The sequence below is a fragment of the Mus musculus genome, chromosome 2 (assembly GCF_000001635.26).
Source record: "Mus musculus strain C57BL/6J chromosome 2, GRCm38.p6 C57BL/6J".
Taxonomy (NCBI): domain Eukaryota; kingdom Metazoa; phylum Chordata; class Mammalia; order Rodentia; family Muridae; genus Mus; species Mus musculus.
The window spans coordinates 31,402,740-31,424,903 of NC_000068.7; the positions used below are offsets into that span (position 1 = coordinate 31,402,740).

At 53.3% G+C, this 22,164-nt stretch overlaps 1 protein-coding gene across 5 annotated transcripts in view; it reads left to right on the forward strand.

Moving 5' to 3' along the window:
• Hmcn2 (hemicentin 2) overlaps positions 1 to 22,164 on the forward strand; it is a 146,484-nt gene that overhangs the window by 88,485 nt on the left and 35,835 nt on the right. For all 5 annotated transcript variants that reach the window (XR_003953689.1, XM_006498503.4, XM_006498501.4 and 2 more), the window contains 24 exons: positions 914 to 1,000; positions 1,975 to 2,166; positions 2,747 to 2,920; positions 3,042 to 3,155; positions 3,642 to 3,784; positions 4,253 to 4,403; positions 6,192 to 6,410; positions 8,510 to 8,623; positions 8,982 to 9,169; positions 9,735 to 9,831; positions 10,515 to 10,676; positions 10,828 to 10,941; positions 11,788 to 11,990; positions 12,462 to 12,543; positions 13,971 to 14,102; positions 17,083 to 17,226; positions 17,319 to 17,478; positions 17,559 to 17,683; positions 18,034 to 18,217; positions 19,864 to 19,961; positions 20,351 to 20,617; positions 21,153 to 21,343; positions 21,458 to 21,539; positions 21,627 to 21,763. Coding sequence is in view for 4 of the 5 variants with exons in the window: in XM_006498503.4 (XP_006498566.1) it covers positions 914 to 1,000; positions 1,975 to 2,166; positions 2,747 to 2,920; positions 3,042 to 3,155; positions 3,642 to 3,784; positions 4,253 to 4,403; positions 6,192 to 6,410; positions 8,510 to 8,623; positions 8,982 to 9,169; positions 9,735 to 9,831; positions 10,515 to 10,676; positions 10,828 to 10,941; positions 11,788 to 11,990; positions 12,462 to 12,543; positions 13,971 to 14,102; positions 17,083 to 17,226; positions 17,319 to 17,478; positions 17,559 to 17,683; positions 18,034 to 18,217; positions 19,864 to 19,961; positions 20,351 to 20,617; positions 21,153 to 21,343; positions 21,458 to 21,539; positions 21,627 to 21,763 (3,560 nt within the window). In the remaining variant the exon portion in view is untranslated. The remainder of the gene's footprint in view (positions 1 to 913; positions 1,001 to 1,974; positions 2,167 to 2,746; positions 2,921 to 3,041; positions 3,156 to 3,641; positions 3,785 to 4,252; positions 4,404 to 6,191; positions 6,411 to 8,509; positions 8,624 to 8,981; positions 9,170 to 9,734; positions 9,832 to 10,514; positions 10,677 to 10,827; positions 10,942 to 11,787; positions 11,991 to 12,461; positions 12,544 to 13,970; positions 14,103 to 17,082; positions 17,227 to 17,318; positions 17,479 to 17,558; positions 17,684 to 18,033; positions 18,218 to 19,863; positions 19,962 to 20,350; positions 20,618 to 21,152; positions 21,344 to 21,457; positions 21,540 to 21,626; positions 21,764 to 22,164) is intronic.

Here is a 22,164-nt window from a genome sequence, read left to right on the forward strand (position 1 = left end):
GTGTGGTGTCACTCACTCAGAATCCCAACCCTTAGGGGCTGCAGACAGGAAAAGCCCTGAGTTCCCTGGCTGGCCAGCCTAGCCTGCTCAGGAATTCTGGGCCAGAGACCCTGGGGATTCTTTAATTTCATTTTTATTTTTAAGTGGGTGATCCCTGGGGAATGAAACTTAAGGCTTAATCTTTGGCCTCTATACACATATGCATTCCCATACATGTGTGAATGCATCACACATTCACACAATACACACACATAACACATATACGCCACATACATCATATACACAATATATACCATAAACACAAACACACAAGGCATACACAATATATTCACCATGCACACATGTACCACACACACACATACATGTCACAAATCACGCATACATATACACAACACATATCATATACATACACACTATACACATATATCATACACACGTATATACACCATACACACATGTACTGTACATATACACATATACATATACCACAAACCACTCATACATATACATATACCACACACACACGCATAAATACCACAAACCATTCACACACACATGCACACACACCACTCACACACATGCACACATACCACACATACACATAAATAAACATACACACCACATACTACATACACATACTCACACACACACACACACATATACATACATACCCTCTGTTGTGAATATGTGGTCAAATTTTTCCAGAAACAGTAAGAATCAATTCAAAGTTGGGACAGCAGATAGTCAGAACCACACGCACTTGTCTGTTCAGAGTCTCCCAGCAGCAACAATACACTACACTGACTCTGGGTAGGAGTAAGGGGAGTGGGGAACTGAGGCACAGGAAACGTAGCTTCCCACTCTGTGGATGGGCCACCCAGTTGGCAACTGTTTGTCTCCCTTCTCCTCCTAGTTCCTCCCAGCATTGAAAATGAAGACTTGGAGGAAGTGATCAAGGTGCCTGAGGGACAGACTGCCCAGCTGGAGTGCAACGCCACAGGTGAGGGTGATGCAGCACAGCGAGCCCGCCTTAGCTGGTCCCCAACCCTGGGACTACCCACCAAGAATCTACATTTTCCCTGTCTGTGTCAGGCCTTGTTTGTGTTCACGTATTGTTTGCTCTGCTCTTTGCTGACTACAGTGACGTGCCAAAACCTTCCCAGGTCCTCACTGCACGAGGACCCCCTTGCCCCACCCCACTGACCACACATAAAACCATAATAAACTGTGCTGGCTGAGATCCCTGACTCCATGGCTCCCCCACTGCCTGGAAGACTGGGCTCCCTCTGATTCTTGGGGGTTGAAGGGTGGAAATTTGTGTAGATAAAGAGAAAGACAGTGAATGAATGAATGAATGAATGAATGGGAGAATAGATAGATTCTATTCTATCTATTAGGTGTTTGACTAAAGATGATAGATGATAAATGAATGAGTGAATGATGGATGGGTAGGTGGATGGATGGGTGGGTGGGTGGATGGATGGATGATGGGTGGATGGATGGATGGATGGATGGATGGGTAATAGATGGGTGGGTGAATGAATGGATGGGTGGATGATGGATGGATGGATGGATGGGTGGGTGGATGGGTGGATGGATGAGGATATAGAAGAATGGACTAATAGGTGGAAAAATACATGTGTCTTAAGTGAGTAGGAAGATAGATGGACAGATGGATAGAAAGATCCATTCATGAGCATGCAGTAAGGTAGGAAGACAGATAGATGGGTCGAAGGATGGACAGACAAAGGAAGGATAGATGGACAAATGGATCTTGCCTGTCTGTGCCAGGCCATCTCTGCCCAGTTCCCAGTAAGGCAATGGAGTTCCTGAAGAAAGGCCCAGGCTATCCCTGCTGTATGTCCTAAATGAGGATGCAAACGCCACATCTGTACTAGACAGGAGTCTCCTGTGACCCCTGAGCCCACCTGGTCAGAGCCTGCTGAAGGATCTCACTGTCTCCTCTTTGTTTAGGCCACCCACCGCCCAAGGTCACATGGTTCAAAGATGGCCAGTCCCTGACTGTTGAAGACCCTTATGAGATGTCCCCAGATGGGGCCTTCCTGTGGATCCCCCAGGCCAATCTGTCCAATGCTGGCCACTATTCTTGCATTGCTAGCAATGCTGTGGGGGAGAAGACCAAACACACACAGCTCAGTGTCCTGGGTGAGTGCTGGGCCTGCGCCATCCCCCCATCCCCACTCACCCTCCCATCCCACCCCCACTCCCCACTCACACCCTACCCCCCCGTTCCACATCCCCATCACCGGATGCTGCAGGAGGGAACCCCAAGTTTCCACAAGCAACCACTATGGAAGGAGCAACTAGATCTCCATAGCAACCCCTGCTGGGGACCAGGCTTTCTGCACAGAGGTCTTTCCTGTGACAGTTCATGCCCAAACTGTAACACTACCCCCTGCAGGAGTAGGAAAAGAAAGTTTAGGATCCAAGAAGCAGTTAGACCAAAAGCCCCCCCCCCTCCCTCCTCCTCTTCCTCAGAACCAAGAAGGTTTTGATTGAATAAATAGCAAGGGCACATGTTAAGTGAATGCTGAGGGACACTGGTCGTTCATCTCGTCCTGTAACCTGGTGGGGGAGGGCTTGGCTGCCCTGAGCTGCATTTCCCACTCTCCTCACACAACGCAGCACCAAGAAGAAGCATAGGGTCCTAGCTGTCCTGGTCATTAGAGTGCCCAGGCCCAGGCTGGACCCTGTTTGCCAAGGCCTTCCTGCCTCACCCTGACAGTGGTTCCCACCATCCTGGGAGTGCCAGAGAAGAATGCCAACGAGGAAGTGACTGTGACCATCAACAATCCTATTTCCTTGATCTGTGAGGCTCTGGCCTTTCCATCCCCCAATATCACCTGGATGAAGGATGGGTCGCCCTTTGAGGCCTCAAAAAACATTCAGCTCCTCCCAGGTGATGCCCCTGGGGTGGGCTTTGAAAGGATAGATGACTCGTCCCTGAGCTGGGTCAATCTGAGCACGTGTCTATGGTGAAACCCTGTTTGGGATAACTCTGTCCATGGATCCCCAAGCAGGTACCCACGGACTACAGATCCTGAATGCCCAGAAGGAAGATGCCGGCCAGTACACCTGTGTAGTCACCAATGAGCTGGGGGAGGCGACAAAGAACTACCATGTGGAAGTGCTCAGTGAGCCCCCACCACCCCGGGGACATTGGCTGGACAGGCAGAAGAGTGCTGCCACACTTGAGACCCTAGGACTCCTCCCTGTGACTGTCTTTCCTGAGAGTCACAGACAGCCGAGGGGAGGGGAATCTCTGCCATTTACCACCCTGCCTTGTGGGAAAGGAAGGCTAGTGTTAAGACTTTGGACATGTTGCCCCCATGCCTCCCCCAGTTCTGGCTTTCTACTGGTATGGACGTGCAACCTGGGGTCCCTCAGTTTGATACCTGGGCCTCCAAAAGGCCCTCTAGAGGCCACCACAGACCCCCCCCCCCATGCCTGCTTCATAACCCCTGTCCCTTAGCCCTCTCCGACCCTAAGTAGGTACAGGTTGTGTTCCTTTCTAGAATCATATTTACCTGCCCCCTCCTCAGGGAGCTATCCCTAGGGCCAGTGGGTCAGGGTCTCAGGACCCCCCAGGCCCACTCCTCATACAGCCTGTGGCTTTTCAGTTCCCCCTTCCATCTCCAAAGATGACCCCTTGGGGGAGGTCAGCGTGAAGGAAGTGAAGACCAAGGTCAACAGCTCTCTGACCCTGGAGTGTGAATGCTGGGCCACACCCCCGCCCTCCATCAGCTGGTACAAAGACGGAAGGGTGCGTGCTGGACTCCAGACAACCTAAGATGCTCGCTCATCTGTCAGTCTCACTAGCCCTGCTTGGACCTTTCCAGACAGAAGCCCTGAAAGTACCTAGCCCCAGAGCAGGCCCTGCTCACCCTTCAGTTTTTAATGATAACAAAACAAACCCTTCCCAACTGTTGAGCTCTTCTGTCCACTCTTTTGCTTCTTTTCTGCTTTTGAGAACATGCAGGCTTGGTTTGATGGAGTCATAGACAATCCCATCACTTTACATTATGGTCTGATTTTTATTTATTAAAATATAGAGTAGGGTGTCTGGTAGGACATACTTGTAATACCTGCACTTAGAAAACTTGATGTAGGAGGGTCAAGAGTTCAAGGTCATCCTTGGCTACCTAGTGAGTTTGAAGTCAGCCTGGGCTACATGAGACCCTATCTCAAAGCAAATAAACAGATAATTTTGATTTTTCATCTTGTCCCTCAGCCTGTGACCCCCAGCCACCGGCTCAGTGTCCTGGGGGAGGGGCGGCTGCTCCAGATCCAACCCACACAGGTCTCTGACTCTGGCCGATACCTGTGTGTGGCCACCAATGTGGCTGGCGAGGACGACCAGGACTTCAATGTTCTCATCCAAGGTGCGTGTGGTACTACTGTAGGGTGGGCTGGGTGACAGCAACCAGTGGCCCAAGACAGGATGCTGCCTCCAAGTAGAAGGGTGTGACACAGGGCAGGGACATTAGCTGGGCACCAGGAGCCCTCTACTCCACATAAGCATTCTCCACAGACCATCTGTCTCAACATCTCAGATGAGGAATGGTTCTATTTTCTGTGACTGAGGAATGCGTTTCAGAAGATGGTAGCTCCAGCCTCAAATCAGGATTAAGTGGCCAGGAGGCAGGCAGAAAAGGCAGAGAGAAAGAAAAGCTAGAGAGGGTCCAAGGGGGCTGAGGAGAGGCAGGGAGGGAAGCTGGGAGGCTGCAAGGGAGACTGGGAGGTAGGGAGGCTGGAAGAGAGGCTGGAAGGCTGCAAGGGAGGCTGGAAAGCTGCAAGGGAGGCAGGGAGGCTGCAAGGGAGGCAGGGAGGCTGCAAAGGAGGCAGGGAGGCTTCAAGGGAGGCTAGGAGGCTGGGAGGTAGGGAGGCTGCAAGGGAGGAAGGGAGGCTGGGAGACAGGGAGGCAGAGAGGCTGAGAGGGACACAGGAAAGGAAACAGGGAGGCTAGAGGTCAAGTCAAATGAAGGAAGGACAGGTTTTGCCACACAGTACTTGGTAGTGACCTGACAAGAATGCACCCTTTCTCCTCTGTCACATGTGGCCCTCAACCACCTCTCTCTGTCATCGCTGCTGTCTTAGTGCCTGTTCTATTGCTGTGAAGAGACACCATGACCACAGCAACTTTTATAAGGATAACATTTAATTGGAGCTGGTTTATAGGTTCAGAAGTTCAGTCCATTATCATCGTGGCGAGATATGGCCGTGTCCAGGCAGGCGTGGTGCTGGAGATGGAGTGCAGGGTGCTCCTTCTCTAAAGGAGCTTGATCCAAAGGCAGCGGAGGGAACTGTGTCCTACATTAGGCCTAACTTGAGCTTATATGTGAGACCTCAAAGCCTGCCTGCCCCCAGAGACACATTTCCTCCAAAAAGGCCACACCTCCTAACAGTGCTACTCCCTATGGGCCAAGCATGCAAACACAGGAGTCTATGGGGCCAAGCCTATTCAAACCACCACAGCTGAGCTGTATGACCTGTGGGCCTTGGTTTTGTCCTTTGCAAAATGCAGGTATTCTAAGCCAGGCCTGGTGGCACATGCCTTTAATCCCAGCACCCCGAGGCAAAGACAAGTGGATCTCCGAGAGTTTGAGGCCGGTTGGGGTTACACAGTAAAACCCTGTCTCAAAGAAAGAAAAAGCGAAAGGTACAGGTGATCTGACTAAAGGGGCCTTGGGCCCCTTCAGGTCTTAACTACAAAGAGCTTTGTGCCTCTGAGTACAGACGAGCAAATGCAGGCTAGCCCTGGCAACAGCCTAACTCCCTTCAAGAAGCTCTCCATGTTACAAAGTCATTGTTATCTTATTTCATTTTGTTCTTCTGAGCAAAAGTCTTTGAGCCAAAGTCTTCCTGTAACCCAGGCTGGCCTGGCATTGTGGTCCTCTTGCCTCAGCCTCTAAGTGCTAGGGTGACAGGTGTGCCCCTGGTCTTCTCTGAGGCCAGTTAGATGTGAGGTCCACAGAACAAGTGGCTTTTCCTGAAGCTCATGTGGCAGCTTCGCAGGCAGTCCCTAGGGGAACGAAGAGATGTCTTGGCCTGACTACAGGGAGCGGCTTGTGTGGCAGGGTGTGGCAGTGCCTCCTGGGCAGTTTGGCAGTAGTGGTGAGCACCCTTAACCCTATATTGTATTCCTAATGGCTTGGTCTTCCTCCGTGCAGTGCCCCCTATGTTCCAGAAGATGGGCGATGTTGATGCAGGCTTTGAGCCCCTGCCCCATGAGGAGGAGGCCCAGGGCAGGGTGACAGAGTACAGAGAGATTGTGGAGAACAACCCAGCTTACCTGTACTGCGATACCAATGCCATTCCACCACCAGAGCTCACGTGGTACAGGGAGGGTCAGCCCCTGTCAGCTGCTGATGGGGTCTCGGTACTGCAAGGTAGGTGGATGCTGCTTGAAAGGTGACCACCCCAGAGCATCCCTGAAACTTGCAAACAGAGGATAACGATTGCATGGGGTTGTTTTCTGTGCCTAGCTTTTAAAATGAGCTTTCCAGCCCAGGCCAGAGCCCATATCTGGACTTCAGGATCTCCATTGACCTCGAATGCTCAGAAAATGGTGTGATTCTCTAGGGCGGCGGTTTTCAACCTGTGGCTCATAGCCCCTTGTGGGTCACATATCAGATACCCTGCATCTAAGATATTTACATTATGATTCATAACAGTAGCAAAATTACAGTTATGAAGTAGCAACAAAATAACATTTTGCTTAGGGTCACAACAGGAGGAACTGTATTAAAGGGTCACAGCATGGGAAAGGTGGAGAACTGCTGCTCTAGGGAGAGGTGGATCTCTTTATGTAAAGATTCTGAGGCAGGACAGCAATGGGGATTAGAGGCTGAGCCCCTAAAGTACCTGCCAGCCAAGCAGGAACTCAAGTTAATCCTCAGACTCATGGAAAAGCCAGGAGTGCCAGTACATGCCATAATCCCAGCACTGCAGAGGAAGAGGCAGAGGCAGAGGCAGAGGCAGAGGCAGAGGCAGAGGCAGAGGCAGAGGCAGAGGCAGAGGCAGAGGCAGAGGCAGAGGCAGAGGCAGAGGCAGAGGCAGAGGCAGAGGCAGAGGCAGAGGAGGCAGAGGCAGAGGCAGAGGCAGAGGCAGGCAGATCCCTGGGGCTCACTGGACAGTCACTCAACTCATAAAAAAAAAAAAAAAAAAAAAAAAACAAGCCAGTGAGAGACCCTGTATCAAAAAATAATATGGACAGCTTCAGACGGAAAACACTTCAAAATTGACCTCTGGCCAGTTACGATCCCATGCAAGATCTTCTCTCTGGCTTTTGAGGTCTAATGCTATCTTCATAGTTTACAGATTACAAAATTTTTCTACTTTCATTTTACCATTTAAAATATTTCCTTATTAGAGGTTTTATCAATTGTTTAAGTGGACCTTATTTCGAGATATCTTTTATGAATGGCTTTGAAATGGAAGGCCCTGGACTGAGGCTTAGAGATGCCTGGCTTCCCTTTGCCTGTCCCGCCCCCACCACAGACTGTTGCTGTTCAGGCTGCAGTAGCTCCCGGGGCAGGAGGGTGCCCTGGCTCAGCATCTGCATGGTGGCCTGCCAGGCTCAGCCCTGAAGCTGGGCTGGGGACAGGAAGTCAGTTACAACAGTCTCTGATGAGAAGATGCCGTGCATGTGGAGGTTGTCCATATTGGAAATTCCTGGACTGACCTCTAACCTCCTGCTGACCTCAGACCGGGACCCCAGACTCATATCCTGGGGCTCAGCCCTGGGGAGATCCCTAATGCAGGTTCCAAACACAAGCTGATCCCAGCTATCAGTTAATCCCTGACCCCAGCTACTGACTTGGCTCTCATGTTAGCATGGATCACACCCACTGCTGGCCTCTGACCCTGCTACCAACCCTGAGCATGTTAAGGTTGAGTTCACTATAGATCCTCGTCACAAATCCAGCCCAGACCTCACCTGAGCTCCACTGTGGCCTTAGCCTCCCCTGCATAGCTCTGCATGTCGAGAGACCCTGTTTCTGACCTCGATCAAACCACATCCACAGCCTTGGCTGGTGACTCCCCGACCTGGAATCTTTAGCACACAGTAGCCCTACATATAGACCAGGTTCTGCTCTTGGCTGCCTCCTAGTCACAAAGGGTCCCACATAATTCCTCTCCTGCCCCCCTGCTGCCACCGTCCTAGAAGCTAACCTTGCCTCTGAGAATGCCTTCTCTGACCTTTGCCCAGTTAGCCAACTCCACCCTATTGCTAACCCTGTTGGAAGCTTCATTTTTCCATCTGTGAAATGGGCTACTTACAGTACTCATGCTACTGAGCCTGCATCTGGGACCTGGCCTTTAACTGAGCAAGGACGTAATCTTTCCTTGACCTAAATTTCTTCACTTCCCAGACCAGGCAGGGAGCAATGGTGATGTCTCGGGCCCTCCAGAAGAGAAACAGTTTCCTTGCTCTGAATTCAGGGCTCTTCCCCTGAGCTCAGGCCCCTGTCCTGTGTCCTTGCAGGAGGCCGAATCCTGCAGCTGCCTCTTGTGCAGGCAGAGGATGCGGGCAGGTACTCCTGCAAGGCTGCCAATGAGGTGGGCGAGGACTGGCTACATTACGAACTACTGGTGTTGAGTGAGTGTCCCTGGTGAGGAGGGACAGGGAGGCTCTGGTCCCAGAGAGGCCTCCTTCTGAAGGGCCCTGGGAGGCGGGGGCACAATCCCTCTGGGCTCAGAAGGTTTGTAATAGGGTTGCAAGCTTGGGCTTTGAAGCCAAGCAGAAGTGAAGTGGCTTTGAAGTCCCAGATGGCCACTGTCTTATATGTAACTTTGAGTAGACCATAATCTCTCAGAAGCCCAAATTTCTTAGCTGCTTCCAGTCCTGAGAGATTTCGTGAGATGAGCACAAGAACACCCCAGCCAGCATCTGGGACTGACTTGGGTTCACCCCAGCCCAACACCTAAACCATTTCTCCTTCTCTCCTCGCACCCAGCACCACCAGTGATCCCGGGAGACACACAGGAGCTGGTAGAGGAGGTGACAGTGAACGCTAGCAGTGCTGTCAGCCTAGAGTGCCCAGCCCTGGGGAACCCAGCACCTGCTGTGTCATGGTTCCAGAATGGGCTGCCTGTGTCCCCCAGCCCACGGCTGCAGGTCCTAGAGGAGGGACAGGTCTTGAAGGTGAGAACAGATCCCTCTCAGAGTAAAAGCACTAGGAACCAAGGGACAGTGTCATCTGGGCCACATAAAGGCCCCTTAGAGTATGGGATGTCACCTTCACAGCATATGGCATCTGTGAGGTGTACAGCTGGTCATACAGTGCTCATAAGCATCAGTCACTCCTGGCAAATCAGGAGCACTTGTGCCACACCCAGGGCCAGCCCAGGGCCAGGGCGGCATCCCCTTGCAAGCTCCTGACCACCAGGATCTAGATCACCACACCATAGCTTCACAGACTCCCCCAGAGATAAACACAGCACCCCCCCCGCCCCATGGCCTTCTTGTCCACTTAGTTACAGAGAACCAACCATTATCAGTCTTGCTTCCCAAGATACCACATAGAGCCCCAGATGGGCCTCAGAGGGACTGCTGCCCGTCACTGTGAGCACCTGCAGCCCACATGTCTGCTGTGGGGAGACAGGATGGGGGTGGCGTGCTCTCTGGCAGTGTGGGGATTCACTATGGAGTCCCTGGATCCTCTCAGAGCTGTCAGCCTTGGCATCACGGCTGGTTTCTGTACCCTCAGGTTGCCACTGCAGAGGTAGCCGATGCCGCCAGCTACATGTGTGTTGCAGAGAACCAGGCAGGCTCTGCAGAGAAACTCTTTACCCTCAAGGTCCAAGGTGAGATGGCTGAGAGGGGACCTCTGTGGGTTCCTTGCCTCTCCCTGAGGTTCCCTAGCACCTATACTCAGAGTTCAGACACCCAGCCTGGGTGGGCCACGTCACATCTTAGGACAAAGAACATTTGTGAGACTTCAATCATGTTTGGACCAATTAAGCCAGGAACGGCCTGGGCATGGGGTGGGGATGTTCTTCCAGGGCCTTACATCATCATTACTGAGCATTCACTGTGTACCTGACATGTGCCTAAAGAACACCTTCCAGCAGGCCCTGGAAGATGGGCTGGCTTTATGATTATAAAATTACTCTAAGAGGTAACATGGGTGATAGGGTCTCACCACCCTGAGTCTGCTGTTGACATCTGTGTTGCCATGAGCCCAGATGAGGAGATATCTGTTCCTTGAGGATAGATTGGATAATCCTCAAAGTCACAAACTGAAGCCCAAAAGCTATCTAGGTTCTGCCACTGTTCGCTGTGTGGCTTTCGGAGAATGGCTAGACTACTCTGATTAAGCCACCCTGCGCTCTTGTGCAAAGCAGCTCTACCTAATAAGGCTTGCTCTCCGAGGTCTGTGTGGAGATGCACCAGGGCTTGCTCTGAAAGCCTAGGGCCAGTTCCTTGGTGTGGTCCCCCCTGGTCTGCGCTCTCCACCCATGTAACTGTCAATTTTGTCTCCATCCAGTACCGCCACAAATCTCAGACTGGACCACCAGCCAGCTCACCGCCACCCTCAACAGCAGTGTCTCCCTCCCCTGTGAAGTTTATGCTCACCCAAACCCTGAGGTCACATGGTACAAGGATGGCCAGCCTCTCTCCCTGGGACAAGAGGCTTTCCTCCTCCCCGGTTGGTAAACTGGGGCTCTGTGCCCAGTCCAAGGCTTGGCTGGGAGTCTGAGATGTTCAAACCTGGGACAGGCTATGCACATTGAAAGGACTGGGGATGGAGAGTAGCTTGGGGCCCTGAGGCTGCTGGTGCAGGGACTGCTGTCCCACAGGTACCCACACTCTGCGGCTGGCACGAGCACAGCCAGCTGACTCCGGGACCTACTTGTGTGAAGCCCTCAACGCCGCAGGCCGAGACCAAAAGATGGTACAGCTCAACGTTCTCGGTATGTCTTGTCCCTCCTGTGCTCCCTTCAACTTTTCCCATCAGCCCCTGGGAAGCCTTTGTCTTCCTCTAGGGATCCTGCTTACAAACAGTCACCAGGAGGGTGAATTAGTCTTGAGGGTTGGATACACAAGGGTTTGATGCACAGGCTTGCTCTGAGACCTTGGGCTAGTGTCTCCCCCTCTCTGAGCCCCAGATGCCCTGTGTGTAAGGTGACAATCTCTATGAAGATGAGGAGAGATTGCAGTTCTTGGCTTACCATGTAGCTCATCATAAGCTTTAGTGCCAGTCAAGTTGAGGGGGTAGAACACCGGTGAACCCTAAGAGTTAGGCTAGGAAGGTCAGAGATTCATGGCTTGTAGCCTATGACAGCACTCTCCATCTTGAAATTCCCTTGGGGGAAAGCCAGTCTGCAGTGTTAGAAGTCAAGATTCTCTGGAAAGTTCTTTTCAGTCCTGGGGGAAATTCATTCATTTGTATATACACAGCTGTGCCAGGCCCTGAGAGCTCACAGCTGTGTATGGATGCCTACAAGAGTGAACAGGAGTACCAGGAGCTGAGGGACCCCATAGAAGGCTGTGTCTAATCAGGAGATGCTGGGAAGGGGAAAAAAAAGCCTTGCGGTCAGCACCTTCCCTGCCATGTCTAGGCACCAGATCCCATTGCCATAGTAGGCTCTGGTAGGCTGGCCTGGGTTCACTTCTTCCAGCAACCCTGGGTCAGCACTAAGCTAGACGGTCAGGTCCACCATTCGATCGGGTGAGCCTCCCTGAACCAAAACCAGGGAGGTTTGGGGGTGACATGGACAAGGATATCGTGTCTACTCACTGTGCTCTCCGACCCTTAGTTCCCCCCAGCTTTAAACAGGCTCCTGGAGGCCCCCAGGAGGCTATCCAGGTTAGAGCAGGGGACAAAGCCATCCTAAGCTGCGAGACAGACTCACTCCCAGAGCCAGCTGTGACCTGGTTCAAGGACCAGCAGCCCCTAGCCCTGGGGCAGCGGATTCAGGGTCTACAAGGTGGACAAACACTGGAGATCCTGGACTCACAGGTCAGTGACTGTGGGCAGCTTGGGCAATGGACACAACGCTTCCTGACCCCATAGGCCTGGACCTAAGATGATGTGGGGGTGCCATCTCCTTAACCCAAGTAGATACACACACACACACACACACACACACACACACGAAAGTAGCTGGGAAAGGCCTGGGGCAACCAAGAGCTTGGACTCCAGCTCTGCTCTGCCTCACAGTAACCTTGAACAGAGGCCTTCCACACTGGAGCAGGTCAGGCTCCCAAGTGTTTGTTGAATGAATCTGTGCCCCTCCTCTGGACTCCTATCTTCTGACCCAGCTCCAGCCCCACAGTGAAGGGCAGACCAGGGCATACTGGGCCAAGTCTGCTCCCCTCATTTCCAGGGCCTCAGAGAGGCCAAACAGTCCTACCTCCCTATAGCTTCCCAGACAAGGCGACTCTCTGGGGAGTCTCTATTCCACACACTAACACCATGTGCTCTGTCCAGGCATCAGATAAGGGTGTGTACAGCTGCAAAGTTAGCAATACAGCTGGAGAGGCCATCCGGACCTTTGTCCTTGCCATCCAAGGTAAGCCAGGACGAGTTTGGACCTCAACATTTTGAGAATAGAGCCTTTCATGACTTGGAAGCGAGCTGATCCTGGGGGAGCTGGGGTCCCAGAAAACCTAATGGCCACTGAAGCCACCTCAAACTAGTAGCTTTAGGGTACTTGCCTCATGAATTTGAAGAATGAAATTCACAGACTCTAGAGGGTGAGTTTTAGAGAGGTTATTTTACATTCACAAGTAGGAGAGACAGACAGACAGACAGACAGACAGACAGACAGACAACAGGCAGAGGAGGCCATGCTCCTGTATAGCCAGAGCTCATTCAAGGAAATAGGGTACCACTGAGGGGCAGCACAGACCTTTCTAAAGGACTTATGGCAGAAACTGGGTGAGACACAGGGAGGGCTGAGCTAGCTGGTAGGTCTGGTCCTTCTCTGTGGTGGTCATGTCCTCATATACAGCTTCCAGGTAAGCGTGAGTAACCATAGGAACCAGGAACCAGGGCTCTCTCCTGGCGTTCCTGACCTAAGGCAGGGACATTCTTGGAACCTCTGCTCTGGGGTTCCTGCCCCACCTGGCCAGTTCCTAGCTTCTGTCTGTCACCCCTGCAGCTCCCAGGGCTGCCAGGAATGAGGTCCTACCATCAAGGGCTAAGTACACAAGATCTGGAGTTTTCAAAACCAAGAAGGAAGTTAGGATATAGCACAAAATCAGGGCCCGGTGCATGCCTATAGTCCCATGGGAAGGAGGTGGAAGTAGGGAATCGTGAGTTAAAGGTATGTAAGCTACACCCTTAGGTAGACAGCTATCTGGAGACCAGACTTAGACCTTGTCTCAAAAACAACAAAAAGTCCACATAGGACTCTTTCTGTGGCATGCTCGGGAGGACTTAGTGAGATAATTCTGTTCCTCTGCCTGCCAAGTTTCACAGAAGAGCAGAACCTGCTCACTGGGCATACTGCGCACTAATCTACTGTATAGATGAGACACCAGGCACGTGCCTGGCAGCTCAGCATGGGGCTGAGAGAAATCGAGGCGATCAGACACCCATCCCAAAGGACTGTGGGTCCCTGGGCGTCCATTCCCCATCCTCAGGCTGAGTGGGTCAGCGGTGGCTTTCTTTTTTTTTAAGATTTATTTATTATTATATGTAAGTACACTGTAGCTGTCTTCAGATATACCAGAAGAGGGCATCAGATCTCGTTACGGATGGTTATGAGCCACCATGTGGTTGCTGGGATTTGAACTCTGGACCTTTGGAAGAGCAGTCGGGTGCTCTTACCCACTGAGCCATCTCACCAGCCCCAGCGGTGGCTTTCTAGCTCCATCTGTGCATAAAGCAACTCCTGCCTCCATCAATAGAGTGTAAAATAAAAACCCCTAACCTGCCCGAGAGGAAGGAACTAGAGAACAAGGAAGAGTGCAGAAACCTACCATCTTCCCGCAGTGCCTCCAACATTTGAGAAGCCCGAGAGGGAGACAGTGAACCAGGTAGCTGGGCGGACCCTAGTCCTGGCTTGTGATGTGTCCGGAATCCCTGCTCCCACTGTGACTTGGCTGAAGGACAGATTACCCGTGGGTGAGTACCCATGTCCTACCAGCCATTTTAGTGCAAAATAGGTCGGTCTTCATTCAGTAGAGCCACAATAGAAGTCCAGGAAATTGTTTGGTATTAATGGTCCTGTCAAAGACAGAGGGCTCGTGGAATGTGGTGGTTTATGCTCGAAACCCTAGCACGGGAGGCGGAGCCCCAGGGAGCCAGCCTGCCTCAGTTACTCTGCATGGCTCTGACGATAGCGACTTAAGGAAGAAGGAACAGACTTTGGCTGATGGTTCCAGAGGGAGAAGAGCCCATCACGCCAGTGAGGGAGGAGAGCAAGCTGCAAGCCTGGTGCTAGGAGCAGGAAGCAGAGAGAGCACAGCTTTAACCACAGAGAGGAAGCAGAGGGAGTGGGACCAGGCTATTAACTTGGGGAGGGGAGGGCGCGGGGGGTGGGGGAGAGAGCGGGTGTCAAATACCTGAGCCTGGGTCGCTCTCTCTCTGTCTCTCTGTCTCTGTCTGTCTGTCTCTTCCTCCTTCCTTTCCTCCCTCCCTCCCTCCCTCTCTCCCCCCTTCCCTCCCTTCCTCCCTCAAGTTAGGCTGCTCTGTGATGGCAGCCATACCCCCCTTTTGCCCTTCACTGCTTTTATTGGTCACTGGAATGCAGTATCGGGAGCCACTCCTGCTGGAGTCCTCTGGTGTCTGTCCCCTCCACTCAGAAGACAAGAGAGAGGCTCTTCAGGCCTGGCTATGCCCAGGCTTGGGGCTGCTCTAAGCTGCCCCTCCCCTGTCAATCAGCTCTGCACCTGCTTGACCATGGGTCACTCCATCTTAGCTCTCCTCCTCACCCTTGACCGCTACACCCTGCTAGGGTCAGTCGGTGGATCCTCAGCCTGTCAGCTGGTAAATCCTATGGCACACTCCACCAAGGCTGTGCCATGCTGGACATCACTGCCCCCTGCCAGTTCCTGGTGAGGGCAGCATCCTCTACCTCCCACTCCCGCTGGTCTCAGGCCCACGCTGGTCTCAGGCCCACGGGTCCCTCTAGTACACAGGCAGAAGATTCTGACAGCTCATCACTGAGGAGTTAGTGGCAGCTGTGGAGACCTCAGGCTGTGGCTGGACAATGTGTTCCCCCACCCCATTCACATGTAGACTTTTGCCCAACTCTTCACATTGTAGCTTTAGTGAGCTACAATTTACAACCTATATAGTCCAGCCATTTAAAGAGTATCATTCAAGGCTTTTCAGTGTATCCAAGGAGTGGAGCAACTGCCACAACCAATTTTACAATGTCTTCATTGCCCAGTAAAGAATCCCCATAGCCATTAGCCATCCCCCATGCCTCGCAACTTCCCACCCACAACAGACCGTCAGTGTCCATGAAATGCCTGCCCTGGGCATTCATTCAGATGGCGTCACGTCATCCTGTGACCTTCTGCATCTGCCTCGCTCCATTTAGCCTGAACCTTTGAAAGCTCACTGGGCAGCCTGGATCAGTCTGTCTTTTTCAGAAATAAATTTAGTTATTTTTTTCATTGTTCCTTTACATAATACCTCATGTGGCTTTGTAACCCAGGCTGATTGGGCCACTTGCTATGTAGACTAGACAGGCCTTAACCTCACAGATAGCTACCCGTCTCTGCCTCCCACGTGCTGGGATGGAACAGGTAGCACCGTTTCTTAACCAGCCTTGGGCTGTTGCGACGAGGCTGCGGTGAGCTTGAAGTACAGGTGTCTGTGGGTGTTCAGGGTTCTGGGGTGGGGGGTGTTTTTGTTTCTCCTGTGTGGACCCTTGAGTTAGCCTGGCATCAAAGCCTCTATCAGGCCTCTAGTTCTTCACGCACGCTGTTCCCTGTCTGGAATGTCTCGTGGTCTTGTCTGCTTGCATCTGACTGGCTTCTGCTCAAGCTTTGTCCCAGCAGCCCCCATTGAGGAGCCTAGCTCCTCCTCCTCCTAGCTCCTCCTCCCAGCTCCTACTGCCCCTCCCACTCCTCTCTGGTACCCTCCTACTCCTCCCCTGTCCCTTCCATCCTCCAGCTCCCTGACGCTGAGAGAGTGGTACAGCTGTCAGCCCTCGGCTGCACTGTGTCTTTGTGATACATTTCATGCTTCTTGAAGACAGGGACCACGGTGCTCGCCTTTTTTTCCCCCCGAGCTCTAAGTAGGACACAGGGTGGGGCTGATCCAGGCACGTGGCTCTGGAAGGCTGGGCAGGGGTCAAGGTGGGGTGGAGGTAGGGTTGATATGATTAGAAATACCTTCAGGACAGATGTGCAAGGGAGCATTCCAAGATGTTGAGTGGAGTCCCAGGAGCCCAAAGGGTGGGGCCATTGAGTGGCTGATTCCTCTTGATCAGCAACCTAGATACATGTAGAAGGTGTGGGACCCTAACCGGAGGGAAGGAGGACTGTAAGAAGGAGAACAGCCACGGGTGGGTTAAGGAAAGAGGTTAATTTAATTGTTAACTTGACTTAGGCTCGGGTCACCACTGAGAGAGCATCAATATGGGAGTGTCTAGGTCATGTTGTCTGTGGGCATGCCTGTCTGGGACTGTCTAAAGCCTTAGGTCACCACTGGGAGAGCATCCATGTGGGAGTGTTTAGGTCACGTTGGCTGAGGGCATGTCTGTCTGTCTGTCTGGGACCGTCTTAAGCGTGTTTCCTGGTGTGGAAAGACCCAGCCAGAGAATGGATGACACTTTTCCCTGGGATTGGGTCCTGAGTTAGAGAACGCTAGCTGAACACAGGTGTGCACACATTCCTTCTTTTTCTGTTGTGGCTGTGACCAGCTGCTTCCTGATGCCACCGCTCCCTCTCAAGGACTGTCACCTGGGATGGTGGGCCTAACGACCCCTGTGACCTCTACACTGCCTTTGTCTGGGTAACTTTTCACAGCGGCAGAAGGGAAACGAGGCCAGTAGAAATCTACGAAGGTGCCTCGGACCCACTGGTGCCTCAGTTTCCCTGTCAGTACAGGAAGGAAGTACAAGACTCAAGGGCTTCGCTTCATTCCACAGAGAGCAGCGTGGTACACGGAGTGGTCTCCCGAGGTGGCCGCCTCCAGCTGAGTCACCTGCAGCCAGCCCAGGCCGGTACCTACACTTGTGTGGCTGAGAACGCCCAGGCAGAGGCCCGCAAAGACTTTGTAGTGTCTGTCCTAGGTGCGTCTGTACTCTACACGACCCCCTCTTTGCCCCATCCCCAGCAACCCTTGCTGCTGGCAGGCCCTCACCATGGCCTGTGTGTGTCACAGTGCCTCCCCAGATCCAGGACTCAGGCATGGCACAAGAACACAATGTGTTGGAGAAACAGGAGATTCGGCTGCACTGTGAGGCTGAAGGCCAGCCACCACCAGATATAACCTGGCTGAAGGACGGTGGCCTGTTGGACCAGCACGTGGGACCTCACCTCCGGTAAGGCCAGGCTGTGCCACCTGAGGCACCAGAGCTGCCAGCCTGTGTGTGCCTGCCCTCAGTGACCCCTCCCCATGCAGGTTCTATCTGGACGGCAGTACCCTGGTGCTGAAGGGCCTAAGAACAGCGGACTCGGGTGCCTACACCTGTGTGGCCCACAACCCAGCTGGGGAGGATGCCAGGCTACACACGGTGAATGTACTGGGTGAGGAACTGAGGCTGAGGAGATGCAGGGAGCCCCAGTGCCTTGTAGGAAAACCTACAGGATTATGAGTGGGCAGAGTCAGGAACCTCCAGTCAAGACCTGATGACAGCCACTCTGCAGGCTCCCTGGGCCTTCAGGCCTTGTTCTCTAGTAAGAGTCACAAGCGTCCCCTCCCAAGGTTCAGCCATGAAAAGATTGGGTGAATCTGGGTCCAAGACAGTGGACCTCATCTCTCCAGGGCATAGCCGAGACTCCAAAATCCTAACTACAATGGCTGGCAGTGGCATAAGGTCAGGGCTGGGTGCTGCCTTCCCTCCAAGTCCCTCAACACTTTTAATCTACCGCCCCAGTTCCTCCCACCATCAAGCAACAAGCTGGTGACACCGGGACCCTGGTGAGCAGGACTGGAGAGCTGGTGACCATGGTGTGCCCTGTCCAAGGATCCCCACCCATTCACGTGAGCTGGCTCAAGGACGGCCTGCCCCTTCCACTCTCCCAGCGCACCCTCCTCCACAGCTCCGGCCGCACCCTCAGGTAGGGAAGCCCAGCCTCTGGTCCCTGATGACAGTCACTGACGCACTCTTCAGGCAACTCTGGCTCCAAATGCTTCCGTGTGGATAGAAGAATACAAATAGTGTAGACACTGAGGTTCATGGTGACTAGGGAAAGCAAGAAGATCCTGCCACCTAGTGGAACCCCAGAGGATGCCTCATCCTGTGGTCTGATGGAGAAGGCATAGTCCAAGAGGACACCTGGGTGTACTGGCCTGGAAAGCCAGGTGGAAAGCAAGGAGGGCTTCCTGGAGGGGGCCTGAGCAAAGCTAGTGGTTCTAAACTCCAGCAAGCAAGAGAGTCTTGTAGCCGAAAGGACCAGGTATAGAGGGACAGATAGTAAGGCCCCAAATCATGAGCTCAAAAGACAGTCAAAGCTGGTCAGGGAAACACAGGGACATCAGAGCCTGCTGTGGTCAAGGCTAGCTGCTTACCTCTTACTGGTGCTGAGGTGTAAGAAGGTGGAGCCAGGCCTGGTTTCTATGGAGAACAGCATCCAGACAGAGCAAGTCCACAGGGCCACCCCCACCCCCACCCCCAAGATGGGAGCAGGACAGAAAGACAACAGGGACAGGCAGATGTTACAGGTCGGGTCTTGAGGTTCCTAACAAGCAACTCTTATCATGGTAGGGTTTCTCCTGGCTTCTGGGAATCTCACAAATCACCAGGGATGCACACTGAGTCACCTTGTCAGCCCAGAAAGGGAAACTTTTAAAGGCAAAATGAGAATTATACAGGATACCCTGCAACCCCAGTCCTTAACCGCATGGTGCTGGTGAGACTGACCCTATCTGAAGGGGCCTGGATCACTGCCAAGCAGGTGCTCACTGAGCATTTCCACACGTGCTCAGAGGTCTGTCAGACACACCTTTGGTGACAGCCACATTGGGCAGTCATGCACAAGAACCCTCCCCCTCCCCTGCCGCCCTCAGCTTTACTGGCTGTGTGAGCTTGACCAAAGGGACTCCATCTTGCATCTGACTATCCCGAGCTTCCCGGGCACCTAGGGGAGATGCACTGTCTACTTGGAGCTTGGGGAGATAGACACTCAGGGACTATCAGCACCGTGGAAGATTCTGGAAGCCAGATGGATGCAACTATCTGCCACACATGGGCACCATGTCCTTTGGACTTGGAGGAAGGCTTTTGGCAGGGACAGGAGAATGTGGGGAGGCTCTGTGCAGGAAGGGAGATTGGCCGGGCTCTGACACCATGTTCCTCTCTGGCCCATCACAAGAGCAGCCCAGAAGAAGCTGGGGGCTCAGGAGAAAGGAGACTGAATGGGGCCGGTAGATGGAGACAACCCAGGCAGATCCTAAGTGATTGCCAGTTGGGAGAATGCCTGCTGGGACAGTGAGCTGCCAACACTTAGGGGACAGAGGTTTGCCTGAGGCAGTAAGGACTAGAGAAGGTAGTGGGTGTGGGGCTCAGGGAAGAGGAGTTGGGGCCGTCCCCAGGGAGCACAAGGAGGCCAGGAAAGGGATATGAAGTGGGCTAGAGGGTTCTCCTTACAGAATCAGCCATTAGGAACTGAGATAAGAAAACTCAACTATTTTCCCTTTTCCCCTCCCCCTCCCCACCCCTCTCCCCTTCCCTCTTCCCCTCTCCCCCTTTGGGGAGGGGGCTCAGGATCTCTCAGGTGCAGCTGGCAGATTCAGGCGTCTTCACCTGTGTGGCTGCAAGCCCAGCTGGTGTGGCTGACAGGAACTTCACCTTGCTAGTACTCGGTATGGGGCAGGGCGGGGCAGTGAGTAGACACAGGCTAGGACAGATGAGAATAAAATCCCCCACCCGGGGCTCATCAGGGTGGCTCCGGGGAGAGCCATGGGACATTCCAATCTAATTTCTTCCATTGTCTGTTCATTTATCCCCCAAGTTGTGAGCAGGCACTGCAGCACCAAGAGCTGACAGGCATAACTTATGGTAATGAGCACTGGGTCTGCGCCCCCAGCTCCACTAGGTAGACAAGGGGGTGCAAGGTTGGAGGACTCACCTAGAGAGGGAGTTCTAAAGGGTTTATCCATGAGGACCATAGGCCACAGACTGTGCAAAAATCCCGGGTGAGGGCCACCTGCTGTAGGTTGATGCAGACCCTGCCTACGCCTGTCCCTTTCAGTGCCCCCCATCCTGGAACCAGTGGAGTTTCAGAACAACGTGATGGCTGCCCAAGGCTCTGAAGTAGTCCTTCCGTGTGAGGCCCGGGGAAGCCCCCTGCCTCTCGTGTCATGGATGAAAGATGGGGAGCCTTTGTTGCCCCAGAGCCTTGAGCAGGGGCCTGGCCTGAAGCTGGAATCAGTGAGTGTTGGTGACGCAGGGACCTACTCCTGCACGGCAGCAAGCGAGGCAGGGGAGGCCAGGAGGCACTTCCAGCTGACAGTGATGGGTGGGTACCTTGTCCTCAGCAGCTTCGGTGGCTGGAGGGTGAGGTGGGACCCCGGGGATGAGAAAAATCCAGTGAGGAAGAGGAGTTCCCCAGAGGTTTGGGGTCACCTTTGTGCGAAGCTGCAGAGAGAGGCCTTGCTGGCACTGCCTGCTGAGCTACTGTGGCTGAGAAGTCTGGTTCTCTTCAGCTCTATTCCAATATTTTTACCACCAGACCCTTGGTGTCAAAAGCAAAAGCTAGAGCTGCCAACATGTAGGGACACAGCCTCACAAGGGAGCCCAAAAGCCTGCAGTGAGGGGCCATATTAAAAACACTTGCTTCAACTCTGTCTCCTCCCCATGTACCAGGTCCTTGTTGAGATCAAGGTACAAATAATTGTCCTAGAGCCATGAACCTGTGGTTTCTATATCTAGGTGACCGCCCAGCACCCCCCCCCCACCTACACACACCATACTCTACTGTTTTTTGGCCTTTCAGCAATAAGCCAATTGGTGGGGGAGGGGAGAAAAGCTGACCCAAGGTGGACATCTTGCAGATCCCCCTCACATTGAGGAATCTGGTGAGACTTCAGAGCTGTCACTGACACCCGGTGCCCACCTGGAACTCCTGTGTGAGGCCCGAGGCATCCCTCCACCCAACATCACTTGGCATAAAGACGGGCAGGCCCTGCGCAGGACGGAAAATGACAGCCAAGCTGGCCGGGTGCTCCGGGTGCGGGATGTACAGGTATTGGCATCGCCCACTAGGGGTGAGTTAGGAGGGATAGTCTGGCCAGAAGTTGGGGTGGCATTAGGGGTAGACATGTGGAGCCAGAAGCAGCTGATCTTGCCCCGTTCCCAGGTGGACAATGCTGGGCTGTATACCTGCCTGGCTGAGAGCCCTGCAGGTGAAGTTGAGAAGAGCTTCCGGGTCAGGGTTCAAGGTAGGGAGGGGGTATGGGGACAGGGAAAGGGGGAGCGGCATGGACCTGCAAGAGTGAGTCCATCCCTCACATCCTGTCATCCCTCAGCCCCTCCAAATGTTGTTGGGCCCCGGGGTCCCCGCTCTGTGGTTGGCTTGGCTCCAGGGCAGCTGATCCTGGAGTGCTCCGTGGAGGCAGAGCCAGCACCAGAGATTGAGTGGCATCGAGGTGGTGTCCTGCTTCAGGTGAGCCCTTCATCTCCAGCTGAGGCCTCTGACCAAATGACCGCAGGGCTCTAAGGGTCTGTCTGTCTGGTGTCACTCCGAGAGTCTGCTCTGGGCACATCTTCTACCTGATGGTACCGTCACTCCGTGTCATGGTTGGGCACTGCAGCAAGACCAGGATTCGTACCCGGTGCTCTTTCCATCGTACCCTTGGGTTACACTGAGGCCTTTGTGACCCACATCTATGTTGTTTGTAGCTATGGACTGGGAGATTGCGGGTCTGTGGGCTTAGTGACAGTGCTCAGCCCCTCCAGGTTCCTGGGGGTCTCCGCAAAGTGACCCTCTGCTGCAGATCTGTTGCTAGCCTAAGATGGAGCAGAGTCTCGTAAGTCTCTCAGACCTCCTGGCCTGATGCTTGTCTA